The 20,375-nt window shown below is 45.5% G+C and overlaps 1 protein-coding gene across 11 annotated transcripts in view; it reads left to right on the top strand.

The window, feature by feature from the left end:
• Window positions 1-18,820, top strand: part of LOC135232633 (cytochrome c oxidase assembly factor 8) — a 32,659-nt gene extending 13,839 nt beyond the window's left edge. For 2 of the 11 annotated variants that reach the window (XR_010323245.1, XR_010323246.1), the window contains exon 5: window positions 7,599-7,714. Coding sequence is in view for 6 of the 11 variants with exons in the window: in XM_064293054.1 (XP_064149124.1) it covers window positions 7,599-7,796; window positions 8,860-8,923; window positions 15,188-15,244; window positions 18,256-18,416 (480 nt within the window). In the remaining 5 variants the exon portion in view is untranslated. The other 9 variants (XR_010323242.1, XM_064293055.1, XM_064293054.1 and 6 more) reach the window with 9 other exon arrangements.
• The last annotated feature ends 1,555 nt before the right edge of the window (window positions 18,821-20,375 follow it).

A 20,375-nucleotide genomic window follows, 5' to 3' on the forward strand; every position in this document is an offset into this window, starting at 1 on the left:
CCAGAGGCTTCATCACCCACAGTGTAGAGCTGACGGTGCGTGAAGTCTCAGAGGCCTGTTGCTCAGAGTCGGGCGGGGCCCGTGGCCGAGCACCTTATGGCAAAAACTGTACTCGGTAGCTTTAGGTAGTTTCCTTTAAAGAATACATACTTACCATTTTCCTAATACACACACACTTATATGTTTGCCTCTGGAAGACAGTAAGTATGGAAAACATAACTAAACTTTTTTTTTATTATATTGATAATTTTGGATGTTCTATTAGGTTTCATTTACTTCCTCACGAAAAACTTAGGGAAAATTAAAATTTTTGGGGCACTTAATTTAATGGTACAAAAACATGAAGATTTAGACTATTCGTTTCTGATCACCCCATCTCCAGAAAGCCTCTCTAGTGACCTGGCCAAGCTGGCAGGGAAAGTGCTGGAGCCGCTGCGGGTCCCTTTGGGGACGAGGCCGCAGGGAGCTGAGGCAGCTGGCAGGATGCTGTCCTGCGCAGGTCCAGGGAAGAGGTGTCTGTCGGAGCACCATCAGGAGTACCATCAGGCCCCGTGGTGTGCTGGGGCTGGCCCACCTTGAGAGCCGGGTGTTACATTTTCCGGAATTTCTTGTTGGTTGTTAACAGAGCCGTTATTACAAACCAAGTTAAAATTAAATTAGGTTAAAAACAAACGTAGTAAATACTCCAAATTCATCACCTATTTGTTTTACTACATTTTACAATTATCTGCACATGTGAGGTTGTTTACACCCATTCGTCCCGCGCCGACGCCACGCTGGTGCGCCCCAGTGCCGCCGCTGCCCCCGGCTGGCGCTCACCAACGGGCCGCAGTCTGCCCTGGCGGGGCGTTCCCACCGCGGGAGTCGGCAGACGCTCCAAATCAGGTCAGGACTGTATTTTCTAGGCACATTTTCTTTATTTATGTTACGCTGTAATACAAACCTAAAGCTGTAAAGCTGCTATCGTCAAACTAACCTCATGGGACAACCGACACTTAAAACCCTGCCACAAGGAAGCGGAAACCGTGATTCTCCTGATGTCCTCAGAGAGGGCCTGACTCCTGCTAAGTGGGAGGAAGGAAAGCAAGGCCTTCTGGACATTTAAATTTTACGTCCCTCTGCATCCTGTTTGTTGTTGTGTGCGGTGGAGTCGATTCTGTAGTGTTTTTCTTTTTTTTTTTTAGGAGAAAATGTTAATGATGCCGATTAGATGGTAGTGTGTTGCCTGCAGCTGTTAACACTGAACAGCAAATTGAGGAAACATTCCCGTGTCCATAAACTGGCATTCCCTTCAGCAAAGAAGTTCCTTATGTCATTGTCAAGGAAAGAAAATTCCAAAAATGACTTCTCATTTTGCTTTTATCTTACTCCTTAACATCAAGTGACGTGCTTGAGCTACACTGGTTAGTCAGCTACAACCACAGGTTAGATGGGGATACAAGAACTGGGCAAAAATCAACGAAAAACCCCAATGAGCTACCAGTCCATGCCACCAGGATGGCTGTAATCAAAAAGACAGACAATAACAAGTGTTGGCGAGGAGGTGGAGAGATTAGAACCCTCACACCCTACTGGTGGGGTTGTAAAGTGGTGCAGCCGCTGTGGAAAACAATCTGGCAGGTCCTCAGAAAGTTACACACAGAGTGAGCGTATGACCCAGCAGTTCTGCTCCTAGTTATCCCCCCGGGGAAATGAAGGCAGGTATCCCCACAAACTCGTACATGAATGTTCGTAGCAGCACTGTTGACAGTAGCCAAAACGTGGACACACCCCAGGTGTACATCGGTTGCTGGATGGATAATGCACACCAGGGGACATTGTTTGGCCGTCCGTGGGCATGGAGCACTGTCATGCGCTACAGCATGGACAGAACTTGAAAACATGCCGAGTGAAAGAAGCCAGCCACAGAGGAGCACATGTCTAGGAATTCCCTTTCTTTAAAATGTTCAGATAGGCAGAACTATACACATGGAAAGTACATTAGGTCTCTTTTTGGGGTGATGAAAGTGTTCGGGGGGAGGGGAACATATATATATAGTTGTTGCTAGGTGCTGTAGACTGTTGTAGAGTCGGCTCCGACTCACAGCGACCCTATAGGGTAGAGGAGAGCTGCCCCATAGGGTTTCCAAGGAGTGGCTGGTGAATTTGAACTGCTGTCCTTCTGGTTAGCAACTGAGCTCTTAACCACTATGCCACCAGGGCTGCATATATACAGTAGTGATTGTGAATATACTAAAAACCAGTGAATTTTACACTTCAAAAGGGTGAATTTTATCGTATGTGAGGTATATCTCCTTAAACCTATTATTTAAAAAAAAAAAATGAAAGCGGTGTGTGAGAATCAATTGGCGAGATGGAATCTGTGAAGAATATTACTGCGTATTTTACCATCTCTAAGTTGTATGCTTCTTGGTGTTAGTTGCTGCAGTCAGCCCCAACTCCTGACGACCCCACGTCCAGCAGAGTGGAACGCTGCCTCGTCCTGCCGCATCTTCACTGTCGTTGGTGTGCTCAAGTCCGTCGTTTTGAACACTCTGTATTTGAAGTGCCTTCCAACCTAGGGTGCTTGTCTTCCAGCACTCTTTCAGACAGTGTTCTGTTGTGACTCAGAGGGTTTTCAATGGCTGATTTTTGAAGTAAAGTCCCAGGCCTTTCTTCCTAGTCTCTCTTAGTCTGGAAGCTCCACTGAAACGATTCACTATGGGTGATCCTGCTGGTATTTGAAATACCGGTGGCGTAGCTTCTAGGGTCATAGCAACATGCAAGCCACAATTGTAGAGACTGTACACCACACGTTCTTGTATCAGTAAAACTGATAATAAACTTACGTACACAGAAGGTCTCCCCCTTGTTAAGCATTTACCTGCACACACTGCCCAGCGGGCGTCTGGAGCTGGTCCTCGCCTTCTCCCCGTACCTTCTCTGCTCCTCTGTCCCTTGTCCTCCACATAGTGCTCACGTCCCCCGGGGCAGCCTGGCAGATCCCTCCTTACGCTCCTAGGGCCTGGTACGTGTCTTAGGCTGCATTTTGTGGGACATTCCACTCTAACGATAGTATTGTCACCAAATTTTCAATTCATCTCTATACACTTTATTCTTTTTAGTGATAAAGCATTTTCCAGCAGTTTTTCCCCAAATGTAACTTTTTAAAAAACTAATTTGTTAAGATTCTTTAATGATTTGAAAATGGTTTTTAAAAATTTTTTTGCCGGTTCAACTCTTTACAGGTGTACAACTTACTGACAGCAATTACGATAGTCAGCTGTGAACCCTGCCCTTCATCAACGAGATTTTTCTTAACCCCCCCTCCCTCCTCCCTCCCGCCCCTGGTAACTGCTGATAAACTTTGGTCTCTGTACATTTGCCTTTTCTTGTCTTTTTATATAAGCGAGGTCAAACAATATTTGTCCTTTTGTGACTGGCTTATTTTGCTCAGCATAATGTCTTCAAGCTTTGTTAATGGATTTGATTGAATTGTATCCCCCCAAAAATGTGTCAACTTGGCTAGGCCATGATTCTCAGAATTGTGTGGTTGTCCACCATTTTGTGATCTGATGTGATTTTCCTGTGTGTTTTAAGTCTTAACCTCTGTGATGTTAATGAGGCAGGGTTAGAGACAGTTATTATGTTAATGAGGCAAGACTCAATCTACAGGATTAGGTCTCTTTTGAGATATAAAAGACTCCAGCAGAGAGGAGAGGACCCTCCTACCATCAAGAAAGAAGAGCTGAGAGCCGAGCTCATTCTTTGGGTCCCTGAACTGAGAAGCCCCTAGACCCAGGGGAAGATTGATGACAAGAACCTTCCTCCAGAGCCAACAGAGAGAGAAAGCCTTTCCCAGGAGCTGACACTCAGAATTCAGACTTCTAGACTGTGAGAGAATAAATTCCCTTTGTTAAAGCCATCTCCTTGTGGTGTTTCTGTTATAGCAGCACTGGATGACTAAGACAGCGCCAACCATACTGTAGTTGCTTTTTTGTTTAATTTTTAAGATATTTTTCCAGAAAAATTTAAAGTCTGAGGAAGTTAAATACATTTTTTCAACATTTCATGCTCATTCACTTGTTTTTCTAGACTCAAATAGTTTCTTAATGATAAGCATTATAGTGCTAATGATGGAGCCTTGGTGGCACAGTGGTTAAGAGCTCAGCTGCTAACCAAAGGTCAGCAGTTCGAATCCACCAGCCGTTCTTTTGAAACCTTGTGGGGGAGCTCTACTCTGTCCTGTTGGGTCACTGTGAGTCAGAATCGACTTGATGGCAGCGGGTTTGATTTATAGTGCTGATGAGCTGAACGTAATGCAGATTTTCAATAAAATATCACAAGGCTAGTGTCATCCTGGGGGGGCCTGGTGGTACAGTGGTTAAACACTTGGCTGCTAACCAAAGTCAGCAGTTTGAACCTACCAGCCCCTCCATGGGAGAAAGATAATGGCAGCCTGCTCCTGTAAATGTTACAGCCTGGAAACCCTGTGGAGTGGCTCTTTGTCCTATGGGGTCACTATGCATGGGAATCCACTCGACAGCACACAGCAACAGTGACAATGTGGTGCTGAAGGAAGAGCTGTGATGCCACAACTCGGAAACCTGTGTTTTCAGGTATCAGAAAAGAGTTTTATTTTATCATATAACCTGACCTGCTGACTGCGAAGGAGTGATGGCATAGCTGCGCGACCGCTTGGCATGTCCTGTGTGGTTTCTGACATCTTCATGCCCAGTAGCTGCACCAAGCTTGTCACAGCCCTCACACTAAATCCGGTACGACCCTTTCCTGCTTTAGAGTCCACCTGTTTTTAGAATGCTTGGAAATTTGAGAAGATTTAGGGAGACCATAGCATGCAAGATTCCCTGGAATGTTTTGAAAAGAATACATGGGGTGCCGGCCTAGGAGGGTTGTGCGTTTAGCCATGCCCTTTAGTAACGCGGGTCGGCAGTGATGAAGGCAGCCCCTGAGGCGGAAAGTGAACAAGCTGTGTTTCCTGACCTGTCTACAATGACTTGGTTTCCTTTCCCAGTCTACATCTGGCTCTTTAGCTTCTTTGACAAGGGTTGAGTCCAGGGACTTGAACGATGCTCAGATCCAAGTTGGGGGCAGGGAGGCGTGGGGCGTGTTGGAGCTGGCCAAGTGACCTCTTTTGTTGAGTACCTGACCCCTCTTTCCCACGCTGCCTGTGTCTCTTCTCCCATAACTAGCCAAGGGGATCGTTGTCAAACACACAAGCTTCGCCTGGTTAGCTTTACCAGATTTGTAAACTTACTATTTCTTATTTTTCACACGAAATTATCAGGAAGCAGCCAAGTAGGCAGAAAGCTGCCCTACATTTCTAGTATCAGTTCCTTGGAAATGCCAGGTTGTAATCGTGGAGAAGTGCCTGCTGAAGGCCAAGGAAAAGTTGAATTTTGTTCGCTGTAGTACTTTTTGGTCTTTGTAAAGTTTTACCACTTGTAATTGACTTTACTGAAGTCTAATTTATGTATGATACAATGAGTACACCCATCTAAAATGTACGGTTTGATGAGTTTTGAAAATCGGGTAAACCTACTTAAACACCACGCCCGTGAGATACGGAACGTCACTCCAGAAAGTTCCTGCGTGTCTTTTCCCAGTTACTCCTCGCCACCCACCTGCAGGCAACCACTGGTCTGATTACTTTTTCTAGAATGTCGCACAGAATCCTGCGGTGTGGCCTCTTTTCATGTGTTGTTTTGAGACTCATCCTTGTTGCCATAGGCACCAGCGGTTTACTCGTTTCGGTGGCTGCGTAGTTTTCTAGTTGCTTATGGGGCGGGGCTATAACTCTGTTCTGGTTGGAGGTGGAAGTCCTGTTCCAAAGAGCTTGCCTTTTTTTTTTTTGTAACTAGGAATGTGATTTCCAAGTTGGATAGTATTAAGTGTTTCCCCACGAATTTTGGTTACACTGATCTATTACCACTCAAATGTAAAGCTGTTCTTTTAGTTGTTCAGCTCGTCTGGTCTTCAATGTTGAGTCTGTTGAAGCATAATTCACAGCAGAATTTACTTTTTGTTTAAATTGAGCAGAAGGCACTTTTGACGCCATCAGCGCGGTCAGGTTATAGAACATTTCCGTCATTCCCAGGAACCCCTCTGGCCTCAGCCCCTGCCTCCACCCCAGCACCGTCCTTGCCCGGGTGGCTCTGACTCGCGGCGACCTCGTGTGTAACAGCGAAACGTTGCCCGGGCCCGTGCCATCTTCGTGATCGTTGGCCCCTTCGAGTCCACTGTTGCGGCTCTTGTGTCTCTGCGTCTCATTGAGGGCTTCCCTCATCCTGTACTTTGTCAAGCACGGCGTCCATTTTTAGCAATTGGTCTTTCTTGGTTATGTGTCCAAAGTAAGTGAGTTAAAGTCTTGCCTTCCTTGGTTCTAAGGAACATTCTGGTTTTGTTTCTTACATGGTATTTTGTCCAGAATGTCACATAAATGGAAACACACAGTATGTAACCGTTGTAGCCTGGCTTCTCAGCACAGTGCACTTGACTTCCATCCAGTCGCGTGTGGTTCTCCAGCAGTATCCCGTTGTTCGGGTATACCACACTTTGTTTATCCATTCATCAGCTGAAGGACGTTTGGGTTGTTTCCACATCTCGGCAGTTATGAATAAAGCCACTTTAAACATTCACGTACAGGTTTTTGTGTGGACGTAAAATGTATTCATTTGTCTTGGATAAATACTTACGAGTGAAACTGTTAGTGGCGTGTCAAGTGTATGTCTAACTTTAACATAGACTGCAAACCATTTTCTCCAGAGTGGCTGCATCATCTTACATTCCCACTAGCAGTGTACATGAGTTCGCTTGTTTTACATCCTTGACAGTGCTTAGTATTGTCAGTTTTTTTTTTAATTTTAGCCACCCTAATAGCTGTGAAGTATAGCATCTCATTGTGGTTTTAGTCTGTATTTTCCTAATGATGTTGAACATGTTTGTATGTGTTCGTTTGCATCTCTGTATCTTCTTTGGTATAATTTTTATTCAAATATTTTGCCTGTTTTTCAGTTGGATTGTTTGTTTTCTCACTATTGAGTTTTGAGTGTATTCTGGAAACAAGTCCTTTATTAGACTTGCATATATTTTCTCCCACCCCGTGGCTTGTCTTTTCATTTTCTTAACAATGTCTTTCGAAGAGCAGAAGTTTTTAGCTTTGGCGAAGTCCAATTTATTTCTTATTTTATGGTCTTGCCTGGTCATATCTAAGGAATCTTTTCCTGATCTAAGGTGGCAAAGATTTCCTTCTAGAAATTTTACAGTTTTATATTTAATATTTAAGTTTATGATCCATTTTGAGTTAATTTTTACATATGGTGTAAAGTATGGGTTGAGTTTGATTTGGTTTTTTGGCCACTAAGTTTGGGGCTTGGGGGCCTTTAAAATGTCAGATTGTTCTAGCACCATTTGTTGAAATTGCATGATGTAAAAAAAAAAAAAATTTTTTTTTTTTAATGTTAATAATACAGGAAACTCCATAGGCATAGTCTTAAAAAGAGGGAACAACCAGGGCCTTTAATGAAAACCGACTGTTACTTTTATAATTCTAGTGCGTCTCTTAGTTGTATGTGTTAATCCCATGCGTTTTGTTAAAGGTCTCAAGATTCTGCCCTCCAAAAAACTCTTGCCATGATTGGATAGGACCCCCAGATAAATACTCAAACCTTCGACCTGTTCAGTTTTACATCCCTGAAGATGAATCACCATTGGAACAAAAGCTTCGAGAACTAAGACAAGAAACACAAGAGTGGAATCAGCAATTCTGGGCAAACCAGAATGTGACTTTTAGTAAGGTAAGTTTAAAAGGAGGCCTGGCGGTGCAGTGGCTAAGTGCTTGTCTGCAACCCAAAAGGTCGGCAGTTCACGCTGCAGGAGAAAGATGTGGCAGTCTGCTTCTGTAAAGATTTACAGCCTTGGAAGCCCTATGGGGTAGTTCTACTCTGTCCTATAGGGTTGCTAGGAGGCAGAATGGACTTGACAGCAGTGGGTCAAGTTTAGGATCAGAATGTAAAATAATATAGTTGGCCACTTGGGGGTGCTAAATCCTTAGTATCTGGGGTGTGTATGTGTGTACGCACGTACATACATATTATTTTTTAAACCATGATGTATTGTGAAACCTGTGAGAGCCGGAACCCAATGAGACTGCCTTGTCTTTCCGGGTCTTGCAAGTTTCCCACCTTTGATAGGGTACAGTCCTTATTTTCCTGTCATTTGTTTTAGGGGAAGATGTTAGAGTTTCCCTCTCTGACAGATTTCTGCATCACGCAGGCTCTGGCTTTTGCAGGTTTAATGTAACTGTATATGAGGAGTATTGTTTGTCCACAGAAGCACTGATCTGGAGACTTTGAAGGGACTGAAGTGGTCTATCCCCAATGATGAAGTTAATAAGTAGCAGAGCCCGAGCTGAACTGTTTGTCTTGTCCACACACGGTTTTGTGTGTGTTTATATGTCTGATAATTTGGGCTTGTGGGATGTGTTGTTATTCTTCCTGAGGATTTTCTAAATTAAAATAAACCACCTGACAAAGAGGTGTGCATATTCCAACCCAGGAGGAAACCATTCGAACCTCACCTGTTTACCCATTTGGGTGGATTGTGTCACGGAACATGCGTTTATCCCGTCCTGTGTGTTTGTAAACAAATGATGCTTCCTAAAGCCTGTTGCACATCTCATTTTCAAATCCTATTTTAAGCACAAGACTTCTAACCAAATCCCAATGGTTTAAAATGGGCTTTGAGATGGGCCATTTCTTAGAATGTCCACATCCAGACTCGTCCAGAACCCTCTGAGCTGTGTTCTAACAAAGGAAAGATGGAGGGGAGGAGAAAGATTATGACCATCATCTTTTTTAGGAAAAAGAAGAATTTATTCACTCAAGACTGAAAGCGAAAGGCCTGGGGTTAAGAACTGAATCAGGTCAGTGCCTTGGTTCTTTCTTTGCGAATGTTGTTTTTGCTTGAGCAGCTACACGAGAAGATAAAAAGGAAGGATGTTGAGTGAAGGAGGCAACGTTTGGGGTGAGTCGTGCCTCCTTTGGTCGGGCACTTTCAGGATGCACTCAGGGGACACAGCTCGGCTCCTCTTGCGGGGCCTCTTGGTTGTCCCTGTCCTGGTACCCCTTGTGAGGGGACATAACTTGGATTATTCTGCCTAGTTTCTGTACTTGGCTTTATGTTGAGTGGGAAGTTGCAGGCTGACTACGGCGGAGCGCGGATCACTCAGGAAACATTTGTGGTGTTTCTGTGCTGTGCTGAGCATGGGCCTCGAGGCGATCGGGCCAGAAATACAGAAATACACCAACAGCTGGAGATGGCACATCCTGGTCCCAGAGCTCCCTATGGCGGGGGGGTCATGTGTCGGTGTCCCTCACCACCACCACCTGCTCCCTGTTTGGTCATTCAGACAGCTGCAGTGACAAGTGAGCCTCTGTGCCAGGCACTGTGCCACCTGCCTGTGGCAGGCTATGCTCCTGTCCTGTGTCCTCAAGGCAGGGTGAAGTGGTCCCAGGTGTGGCCTTCCAGGACTTGTAAGTGTGGGTGAGCTAATGGTCACCGTAGTCAGCGTCCCCAGCAGATGTGAGCACTGTGGAGATAAGCATGTCCCTGGGGTCCACCAGTCCACACCGGCACCTGTTGGGTGTGCTTACCTGCATCATTGTGTGCTGACACTCACAGACCCAGATGTGGACACGGTCAGGCCAGCTCTGCCCCAAGAGGGACATGTTCAAGTTAGGAAGCATGTCGTTTCCTTTCTCCACGATTGTAGCCCACAGTTCCTTTCTTAGACACTGCATAAAGCACTGGAGTGTGCACGAAGAAGCACGTTACACGTTATGCTTGCTTACATAATGCACGTACATGTATGTCAGTTGTGAGGCAAATGGGTTATGTTGTGATCATTAGGTCTAATAATAGAGGCAGGGTCTTACTCAGCTAGTGCTGCCGTAACAGAAATACCACAGTGGATGGTGTCTCAGTCACCTAGTGCTGCTGTAACAGAAATACCACAGTGGATGGTGTCTTAGTCATCCAGTTCCGCTATAACAGAAGTACCACAGTGGATGGTGTCTCAGTCACCTAGTGCTGCCGTAACAGAAATACCACAGTGGATGGTGTCTCAGTCACCTAGTGCTGCCGTAACAGAAATACCACAGTGGATGGTGTCTCAGTCATCCAGTGCTGCCGTAACAGAAATACCACAGTGGATGGCGTCTCAGTCACCTAGTGCTGCCGTAACAGAAATACCACAGTGGATGGCGTCTCAGTCACCTAGTGCTGCCGTAACAGAAATACCACAGTGGATGGCGTCTCAGTCACCTAGTGCTGCCGTAACAGAAATACCACAGTGGATGGCGTCTCAGTCATCCAGTGCTGCTGTAACAGAAATACCACAGTGGATGGCGTCTCAGTCACCTAGTGCTGCCGTAACAGAAATACCACAGTGGATGGCGTCTCAGTCATCCAGTGCTGCTGTAACAGAAATACCACAGTGGATGGCGTCTCAGTCATCCAGTGCTGCTGTAACAGAAATACCACAGTGGATGGTGTCTCAGTCATCCAGTGCTGCTGTAACAGAAATACCACAGTGGATGGCGTCTCAGTCACCTAGTGCTGCCGTAACAGAAATACCACAGTGGATGGCGTCTCAGTCACCTAGTGCTGCCGTAACAGAAATACCACAGTGGATGGCGTCTCAGTCACCTAGTGCTGCCGTAACAGAAATACCACAGTGGATGGCGTCTCAGTCACCTAGTGCTGCCGTAACAGAAATACCACAGTGGATGGCGTCTCAGTCACCTAGTGCTGCCGTAACAGAAATACCACAGTGGATGGCGTCTCAGTCACCTAGTGCTGCCGTAACAGAAATACCACAGTGGATGGCGTCTCAGTCACCTAGTGCTGCCGTAACAGAAATACCACAGTGGATGGCGTCTCAGTCACCTAGTGCTGCCGTAACAGAAATACCACAGTGGATGGCGTCTCAGTCACCTAGTGCTGCCGTAACAGAAATACCACAGTGGATGGCGTCTCAGTCACCTAGTGCTGCCGTAACAGAAATACCACAGTGGATGGCGTCTCAGTCACCTAGTGCTGCCGTAACAGAAATACCACAGTGGATGGCGTCTCAGTCACCTAGTGCTGCCGTAACAGAAATACCACAGTGGATGGCGTCTCAGTCACCTAGTGCTGCCGTAACAGAAATACCACAGTGGATGGCGTCTCAGTCACCTAGTGCTGCCGTAACAGAAATACCACAGTGGATGGCGTCTCAGTCACCTAGGGCTGCCGTAACAGAAATACCACAGTGGAGGGCGTCTCAGTCACCTAGGGCTGCCGTAACAGAAATACCACAGTGGAGGGTGTCTCAGTCACCTAGTGCTGCCGTAACAGAAATACCACAGTGGATGGTGTCTCAGTCACCTAGTGCTGCCGTAACAGAAATACCACAGTGGATGGTGTCTCAGTCACCTAGTGCTGCCGTAACAGAAATACCACAGTGGATGGTGTCTCAGTCACCTAGTGCTGCTGTAACAGAAATACCACAGTGGATGGTGTCCTAGTCACCTAGTGCTGTTGTAACAGAAGTACCACAAGTATGGCTTTAGCAAAGAGAAATTTATTCCCTCACAGTTTAGGAGGCTAGAAGTCCAAATTCAGGAACAGCTCCAGGGGAAAGCTTTCTCTCTCTATTGGGTCTGGAGGAAAGTCCTCATCATCCATTTTCCCCTGGTCTAGGAGCTTCTCAGCACAGGCACCCCGAGTCCAAGGGACATGCTCCCCTCCTGGTTCTTCATTCTTGGTGGTAGGAAGTCCCTCTGTCTCTCTGCTGGCTTCTCTCTTTTATGTCTCAAAAGAGATTGATTCAAGATACAGCCTAATCTTGTAGATTGAGTTCCACCTCATTAACATCATAGAGGTTAGGATTTACCACACATAGGAAAACCACATTGGATGACAAAATGGTGGACATTCACACAATACTGGCAGTCATGGCCTAGCCAAGTTGACACACATTTTGGAGGGACACAATTCAATCTGTAACAGGTAGATACTTTCCCCCTGAGTCTTTTTTTGTGGTGATGTAATACACATACCATAAAATTCAACTTTTTGAGGTGTACAGTTCAGTGGGATTTTTTGGTGTAGTCACAATGTTGTACAACCGTCACCGCAGTCTAATTCCAGAACATTTTGTCCCCCCAGAGAGAAACTGCACACCCGTTAGCAGTCATTTCTCTGTTCCCTCCTTCCCCCAGCCTCTGGCAGCCACCAGTCTACTTTGTGTCTCTGTGGATTTGCCTCTTCTGGGCATTTCATATAAATACCACGTGTGATCTTCTGTGACCAGCTTCTTTCAGGTCAGGGTTCAGCCATGCTGTAGCAGTGTCAGAACTTCAGTCTTTCATGGCTGAATAATATTCCACGTTTTGGTTATCTGTTCGTCCGCTGGTGGACTTTTTTGTTGTTTCTACTTTTGGATGATTATGAATAATGCTGGTATGAACAATTTTGTACAGATTTTTGTGTGGGCATATGTTTTCAGTTCTCTTGGGTTTATACCCGGGAGTAGGATGGCTGGATCAGATCGTGACGCTGTGTTTAACTTTTTGAGGAACTGCCAAGCAGTTTTCCAAGCGGTTGCCCCATTTTACCTTCTCCCCAGCAGTGTGAGGGTTCCAGGTTCTCCACACCCTCCTGGACACTTGTTGTCTTCTGTCTTTTCCATTCTGGCCATCCTAGTGGGTGTGAAGTGAGTGTGAAGTGGTAGCTCACTGTTGTCTGGATTTGCATTTCCCTGATGGCTAATGGTGTTGGCCATCCTTCCGTGTGCACATTGGCCACTTGTAAATCCTTGGCTAAATGTCTGTATTAAAACCCTCTGCCCGTTTTTAAATTGACTTTTTGTCATTTTACTGTTGAGTCATGAGAATTCTTTATATATTCTAGATACAAGTCACTTATCAGATAGATGACTTGCAGATACTTCCCCCATTCTGTGGCCTGTCTTTTCACTTTCTTGATAATGCACAAAAGTTTGTAATTTTGATGAAATCCAATTTATCTATTTTTCTTTTTTTTTTTGCTTGTGCCATAGGTTTTTTTTTTTAATCTAAGAAACCTTTGTTAAATCCAAGGCCATGAAGATTTACACCTGTGTTTTTCTAAGAGTTTTATAGTTTTACTGTTACGTTTAGGTCTTTGATCAATTTTGAGTTAGTTTTTGTCTGTAGCATGAGATAGGCATCTCACTTCATTCTTTTGCATGGAGATCAGTTGCCAGCGCCAATTGTCGGTAAGATGGTATTTCCCACTGAATCTTCTTGACCCCCTTGTCAAAAAAAAAACATTAATTAAGGGTAGGGTTGCACAGCTGATTATAATTGCTTTCAATAAGTTGTATACCTATAAAAAGTTGAATTGGCAAGTCGTTTGATAGATACATTTACAACAATGACAAAAAAAAAGTAGCTGCTGCAGCTGCTTGCGTACAACCAGACACCTCATGGGATTTGGTTCCTCGGTTTGGAGGTTTAGGGTCATGATTTCATGGGACATCCCAGTTAATTGGCGTAATAACATGTTTAGTGCTTTGGTTCTACCTCCTGGAGCCCTAGTGGCACAGGGGTTAAGAGATTGGCTGCCAACCAAAAGGTTGGCAGTTCAAATCCACTAGCTGCTCCTTGGAAATGCTATGGGGCAGTTCTACTCTTGACCTATATAAGGTTGCTATGAGTTGGAATTGACTCAACAGCAGCTGGTTTCAGGTTCTACCACCTAGTTCTTTGCACAGTGCCTGGGTCTTAAAAGCTTGCAAGCGGCCATCCAAGGCCCAACAACTGGTCTCTATTTACTTGGAGCAACAGAGGAAGGAGAGTCAGAAATAGGAGGCAGATATGGACTGTGTGGCTGGTTGCCTCCAGGCACAACTTGCCTCCTTTGCCTTGAGACCAGAGGAAGAAGGAGGGTCAGAAATAGGAGGCGGATATGGACTGTGTGGCTAGTTGCCTCCAGGGACAACTTGTTTCCTTTGCCATGAGACCAGAGGAACTGGATGATGCCCGGCTACCATTACTGAACGTTTTGATCAAAGAGGAAAATGCAGAACAGAATTTCAAATTCTTGTGGCCTCTAGACTTTCTGAAGCTTGGAGGGTGGATGAACCCCTGAAACTTTGTCCTGAGATAATCTTTGAACTTTGAACCAAAAATATTCCCCGAAGTCTTCTTAAAACTAAAAAATCGTTTAGTTTTAGTGAAAAAGTTCTGCCTTGGGCCTTATGCTCTTTTAAGAGCTGTCTATATGGGATTTTTGTTTGTTTGTTTTTTTTATATGGGATTAAACTGACAACAGTGACTCTAAAAAGATTGGATGGGAATCTTAGCGGGCAGTGAGTTTATATTAATGAGGGAGCAACACCTCGGAAAAGGAGGTGAGAATGTTTGCACAACTGGAAGGATGTGACCACTGTCGGTACGTGGTGCCTGTAGAAGCTCTGGAGTTGGTGTATGGTTTGCTGTGTATATTCTCAACAACAAAATAAAAAAAAATTTAAAGAAAAAAAATCAATTATCCATACATATGAGAGTTTATTTCTGGAATCTTAGTTCTATTCCATTGATTTTTATGGCTATCCTTGTGCTTTGCCTTGATTACTGTTGCTTTGTAGTAAGTTTTAAAATTGGGAAGTGTGAGTCCTTCAGCTTTGTTCTTTTTGAAGATTGTTTTGGCTATTAGGAGTCTCTTGCATTTTCATGTGAGTTTTAGGATAAGCTCGTGCATTTCTGCAACGAAATCTAGCTGAGATTTTATAGGGATCGTGTTGAACCTGTAGGCTGAATTGGGGAGTCTTTCTATCTTAACAATACTGTCTTCCAGCCCATGAACGCTGCTGTCTTTATTTTTCTCAATGCTGTTGTGCCCTTAGTTTTCAGTGTTCAGGTCTTACACTTTCTATGTTAAATTTATTCCTAAGTATTTTATTCTTTTTGATGCTATTATAAATGGAATTGTTTTCTTAACTTCCTTTTTGGATTGTTCATTGGTAGTATACAGAAATAATTGACTTTTTAATATCAATCTTGTGTCCTGCACCCTTGCTGACCTTGTTCGTTAGCTCTAATAATTTTCCGTGTATTCCTTTCCCTTAAGTCTTAATGTTTATGTTGAAATTAACTTTCAGGTCAAAAGGCAACACTGAATGCAGAGGAAATGGCTGACTTTTACAAGGAATTTTTAAGTAAGAATTTTCAAAAGCATATGTATTATAACAGGTAAGTGTTTACTTTTTTCCTAAAAATTAAAACGTCACATCCAGATTGGGTAGGATTATTTTCTTAGCTGAATTTAGTGGCGTTCGTGTTTATATCAGAGGCAGAAATTGTATGACTTTGTCATCTGAGTTCTTTGCTCTTTTAAATAAGGTTGATGGTTTAATATTATTTGCATGGTAATCCAGTAGCAGTTAGCACCCCTAGTGCTTGGACAGTGGTCTCTGAACAACACCTCGCGCTAAAATGAATCTAGGCTCCTTGGGGAAATGTCTGGCTCCAGGTCTGAGTCTGTGACATCTTAAGCCTGAAAACTAGGAGGTGAACAAGGATTCCTGAGGTCGTGTCAAAACAACATGCGACCAACTCAAAGGAGCTCACACAGCCAGCAATGGAATAATTGGAGCCTCAAAAAGAAAAATGACTGCCGTGGACTTAAATACATCAAGGATACAAACATCCTTGTGATTGAAATGATGCTGACAAACGCTCTTGGGCCCCCTCTGAATATTGCTAGGGTAAACCAGTTGAAACCAGTTGCCATCAAGTTGATGCCAACTCTTGGCGGCCCCAGGTGTGTCAGATTAGAACGGCGCTCCATAGGGTTTTCAGTGGCCGGTATTTCAGAAGTCGATCACCAGGCGTTTCTACCAAGGCACGTCCAACCTTTGGTTACCTACCGTGTGTTAGCCATTTGCACCACCCAGGGACCCCATCGCTGGGGTATTCTTTTATTCTGAAAGTTGATAAACCAAAGAAAGAGTCAGAAGAATCCGCCCCTCTCCTGCCTTTCCTGTGCCGACTGGTTTTGAAGGTAATCAACGAGGGAGCATTTATCCTTATGGAAAAGTGGCGGCTGACGCAGAAACAGTGATGCGGTTAGAAAGTCACCTTTTTTCTAGTGAAACAGTGGATCTAGGCAGCAATCATCCAAACCAAAAAAACCCTAAACCTATTGCTGTCAAATTTATTCCAACTCATAGTCAATTCCAACTCACAGCGACCCTACAGGGCAGAGTAGAACTGCCCCATAGCGTTTCCAAGGAGCTGCCAGCCTTTTGGTTAGCAGCCATGCTCTTAACCACTGAGCCACCAAGGTTCCAGCAGTCGTCCGTGGCTACTAAAACCATGAGGCAGAAAGGCTGATAGGGAACCTTGTAATGGGTGGCCCGGCTTATCACACCTGAGCCCCACCATCAACCTTCTCACCTAACAAGTGAGCGGCTGTCATGGTGGTCTTGGTGTGATCCAGGCGTGTATGGCGCCACCTAGGGGGAGTCCTTAAAACAATTTAATTGAATTTGAGTCCAGTCAGGCCTCTCATCTAAGTACCAGTTTATAGGAAACAGGTAGGGGTGTGGAGGTGTTGCATACAGAACTATGTTCAAAATGATAAAAAAAAATTTGTTGTCAGTCAGAGAAGATGAAACAATGACTATATGTTAGGTTGTATTAATAAATCATTGTTTGTTTTATTGGACACAGTGATGATATTGTGGTTATTTCTTTAAATGTTTTAACTGGTTACAGATACTTACTGATGTGTCTGTACTGGTGAGATGACCGGGTGTGATGTTTGAGATTTGCTTTAAAACTAACAGCGATTTGGCAACGACCACAGGCAGTGGTTACACAGCCTGGTTAATGTAATGGACATCACTGAATTGTACACCTGAGAAATGTCAAATTGGCAAAATTGAATTATATGTTTACTTACAGCAACCAAAAAGTAACTACAAAGTTTTGGATCAGGCTGGCAAAACCAGCTTTAGAGAACAACAGTGATTTTGAAGCTGGGTTAACTCAACATTATGACTCTATCTTTGTGCATATTAGAAATTTCTAGAAGAAAGCTTTAAAAAATAAAACTATTTGCTTTTTAAATTTCTTAGTTGTCTGGCATAAAGGTTAGCCCTGAAACATCTGGATTCTGTTTCCAGTGCTGTCATTTATTACCGTGAACTAGTCGAGATGTTCAGTCAGGCAGGTATTGGTTATATTTCTCTGGGCCTTTGATTTCTCAAGTGGACGCCTAGCATGTTTGCACCAGGCACGACCTCTGATAAGCGTGGTGTTTCCTGAGCCTCGTTCAGGATGAGGAGAACCAGCCTTACCCAGGAAATGGCGGGGTCCAGAGCTCCCCTGTCTGTGCCCTCCCCCTGCTCTCTGTTCCCTATTGAAACAGAAAAAGCTGCGTCCTTCCCCCACAACCCCACACTTTAACACGAGCCTACCTGTCTGTCCTGGTAGAGGGAAGTCTGGCTTTTCTGTCTTAACCTAAGAACTTTTATCCTGGTGGGAGAACAGTTTTCATTCTGGGAACCTTACTTACCTAGGGCACTACGTCTCATTCATAGCACCAGGTAAGTGGATGGCAGGTAAGGGTTGTCATCGTGTGGAGAGGGTTTCCCACCCGGCACACCAAGACTTCAGGAGACAAGCTGCCGTCTCCTCTGAGCCCTTGTTTACTCTCTTTCGTTTATGCTGAGTCTTGTCTAGGATAGAAGCTCCATGTTCGGTTGTGAGCTCATTGGGCTGAGACGCACCGGTACTTGTTGCCTGTCGGGCCTCCAAGGGCTGAGCACCCAGAGTCTGGAATGTGGACGTTCAGGTTGGGCATTTCCCGACTCTGTCTATTCACTCAAAGCCGCTGACAATGGGGCGGATTTGGGAATTTGGGGGTTTTCTGCAGCGTAACTCAGGCAAGTGAGCCCGTGAGTGTGTGTGGACGCCATCGCGGTGTTTGTATGAGCAGCTCTGAGCCCATGAGTGTGTGTGAACACCATTGCGGTGTTCATATGAACAACTCTGAGCCCGTGTGTGTGAACGCCATTGCAGTGTTTGTATGAGCAGCTCTGAGCCCGTGAGTGTGTATGGGCGCCATCACAGCTTTGGTATGGGAAGCCCAGATGATCTAGAAAAAGGATATGGAGCTTTATGATGCTGGCCTTTTTGTGAGTTAGCTTGTTATGCAAATTAGGTGCCATGGCAGGCCTTGAGGATGGGCCACACCATGTCCCTTGCAGAGCACCTGGCACTCTGTTGGTCATGCCATCGTCACTCAACCATTGTGTACCCAAGAATGGATGCTGCTTGACTCAGGGGCCCAAGGCTTCCTGGGGTCCTTTAGAGTCTTTATGAAAACCTTGAGAGGATTGCAGTGAGCCTCCTGGGAGCAAGAAAAGGTGAGGTGCTCTGGGCCATTCCTAGGGAGCCTCCTGCTCTGCCTGACATGAGGCCCACGAGGAGAGGAAAGCTTGTCTGGGTGTCAGTCATCAGTACTGGGTGTCTCACGCGTGATTGCTTTTTCTCTTCCTCAAATGCAGAGACTGGTACAGGCGGAATTTTGCCATCACCTTCTTCATGGGAAAAGTGGCCCTGGAGAGGATTTGGAAAAGGCTTCGACCAAAGCAAAATATGATGAGAAGTTAGGAGCCTGCCCTGGCCCCCCAGCATCCAGGCTTCCAGGACAGATGGCTGATTGTAGGGTCCTAAAGGACTGTAAGTGCCCGGGACTTCCCGAGCGAGGGCCCTGTGCCATTGCCCACCCAGGATTGGGCAGGTCCAAAGTTCAGTGCAGGCGTGGCCCAGAAGACGTGGGTCCTGGTGCATCAGCCACGTGATGCCTTCTGCTGTGGTTTTCAAGCGGCTCTTTGTCATGCCATGGTGTTAAAATCATGCCCTTTCTGTCTGGTTTCTGTGTCTTTGAATTATGCCAGTGTGAAACTGAGCAACGTAAAATACTAATAAAGCTTCACATGAACAGGTGTGGCTCAGTGAAGGGGGTGATTTCACGACTTCACGGCTTGGTTGTGGGTGAGCTGTGCAGTGTCCCCAGTGGGGGTGTATGGCTAGTCACACACCCGCCGCCTTCCCTGTGGCCAGCAGTTCAGGGGGACACGCCCCCAGTGGAGTGCAGTTGTCCTGGAGCGACGGGCGGCACAGACAGTTGCGGTCCTTGGTCAGGGTGGGGGTTGTCTTCAGCCTCTCCCCACGTTTCCAGTGAGATAGCGCCTCAGTTACCCAGGTCCTCCACGACGACTTGGCTGGATCGTGTCCCTTTTAAAACCAGCAACACTTGAAGAAGAGCCGTGTGGTTGTGAAGGACGCGGCTCTTTGTAGGTGCGTCGGGAGATGCGTGGCCAGCGTGTGGGAGTGCAGAGCCTCCCACCCAGGGCAGCGGCCTTCAGGGCCAGGGCCAGGGCCCGGTGTCAGATATTTAGAGTTAGCCAGAAGCTACTTGGCAAAGAGTTTTTATTCTAAAATGAGGAGTGACGATAAGTACTGAGGGTAAGACTGGATTTCCTCTGTGGCTCATAAACTGCTGACCCTGAAGGTGATTTCCGAGAACTTGCAGAAACACGAGAGAAAGCATATCCCCCAGGGCCTTGGAATGCCCCATTCAGGTGTAAGAAGCTATGCAACCTGCATGTGTGGGAAGAGAAAGAGCAGAAAAGCAGTAACCAGCGGGGTTAGGGTACTGGGTTAGTGTACTGGGTTAGGGTATAGAAGGACTGGGTTAGAGTACTGGGTTAGGGTACTGGGTTAGTGTACTGGGTTAGGGTACTGGGTTAGTGTACTGGGTTAGGGTACTGGGTTAGTGTACTGGGTTAGGGTATAGAAGGACTGGGTTAGGGTACTGGGTTAGTGTACTGGGTTAGGGTATAGGTTAAGGACTGGGTTAGGGTACTGGGTTAGTGTACTGGGTTAGGGTATAGAAGGACTGGGTTAGTGTACTGGGTTAGGGTATAGGTTAAGGACTGGGTTAGGGTTCAAATTAAGGACTGGGTTAGGGTGCAGGGTTATTGGACTAGTTAGGGTGCAGGGTTATTGGACTAGTTAGGGTGCAGTTTAAAGACTGGGTTAGGGTGCACGGTTAGGGTGCTGCAGTTGCCCTGGCTTTCATGTGAGCAAGGAGCAGGAAGTGTGGCTTGTTCTCTATTCCTTAATTCCCCTCATCCATGAAATTGTCTGGCTGACTTCAAGGCCATTTAAAGATCACCCCCCCACCCCAGTAATGTAACATTGGAATAAATAGCAATTTCAAGTGGCACAGTTTCTGATTCTTTTTGCAAATCAATTCTTAGAGCTTCTGAGGGT

This window comes from Loxodonta africana, chromosome 10, assembly GCF_030014295.1.
Source record: "Loxodonta africana isolate mLoxAfr1 chromosome 10, mLoxAfr1.hap2, whole genome shotgun sequence".
Taxonomy (NCBI): Eukaryota; Metazoa; Chordata; class Mammalia; order Proboscidea; family Elephantidae; genus Loxodonta; species Loxodonta africana.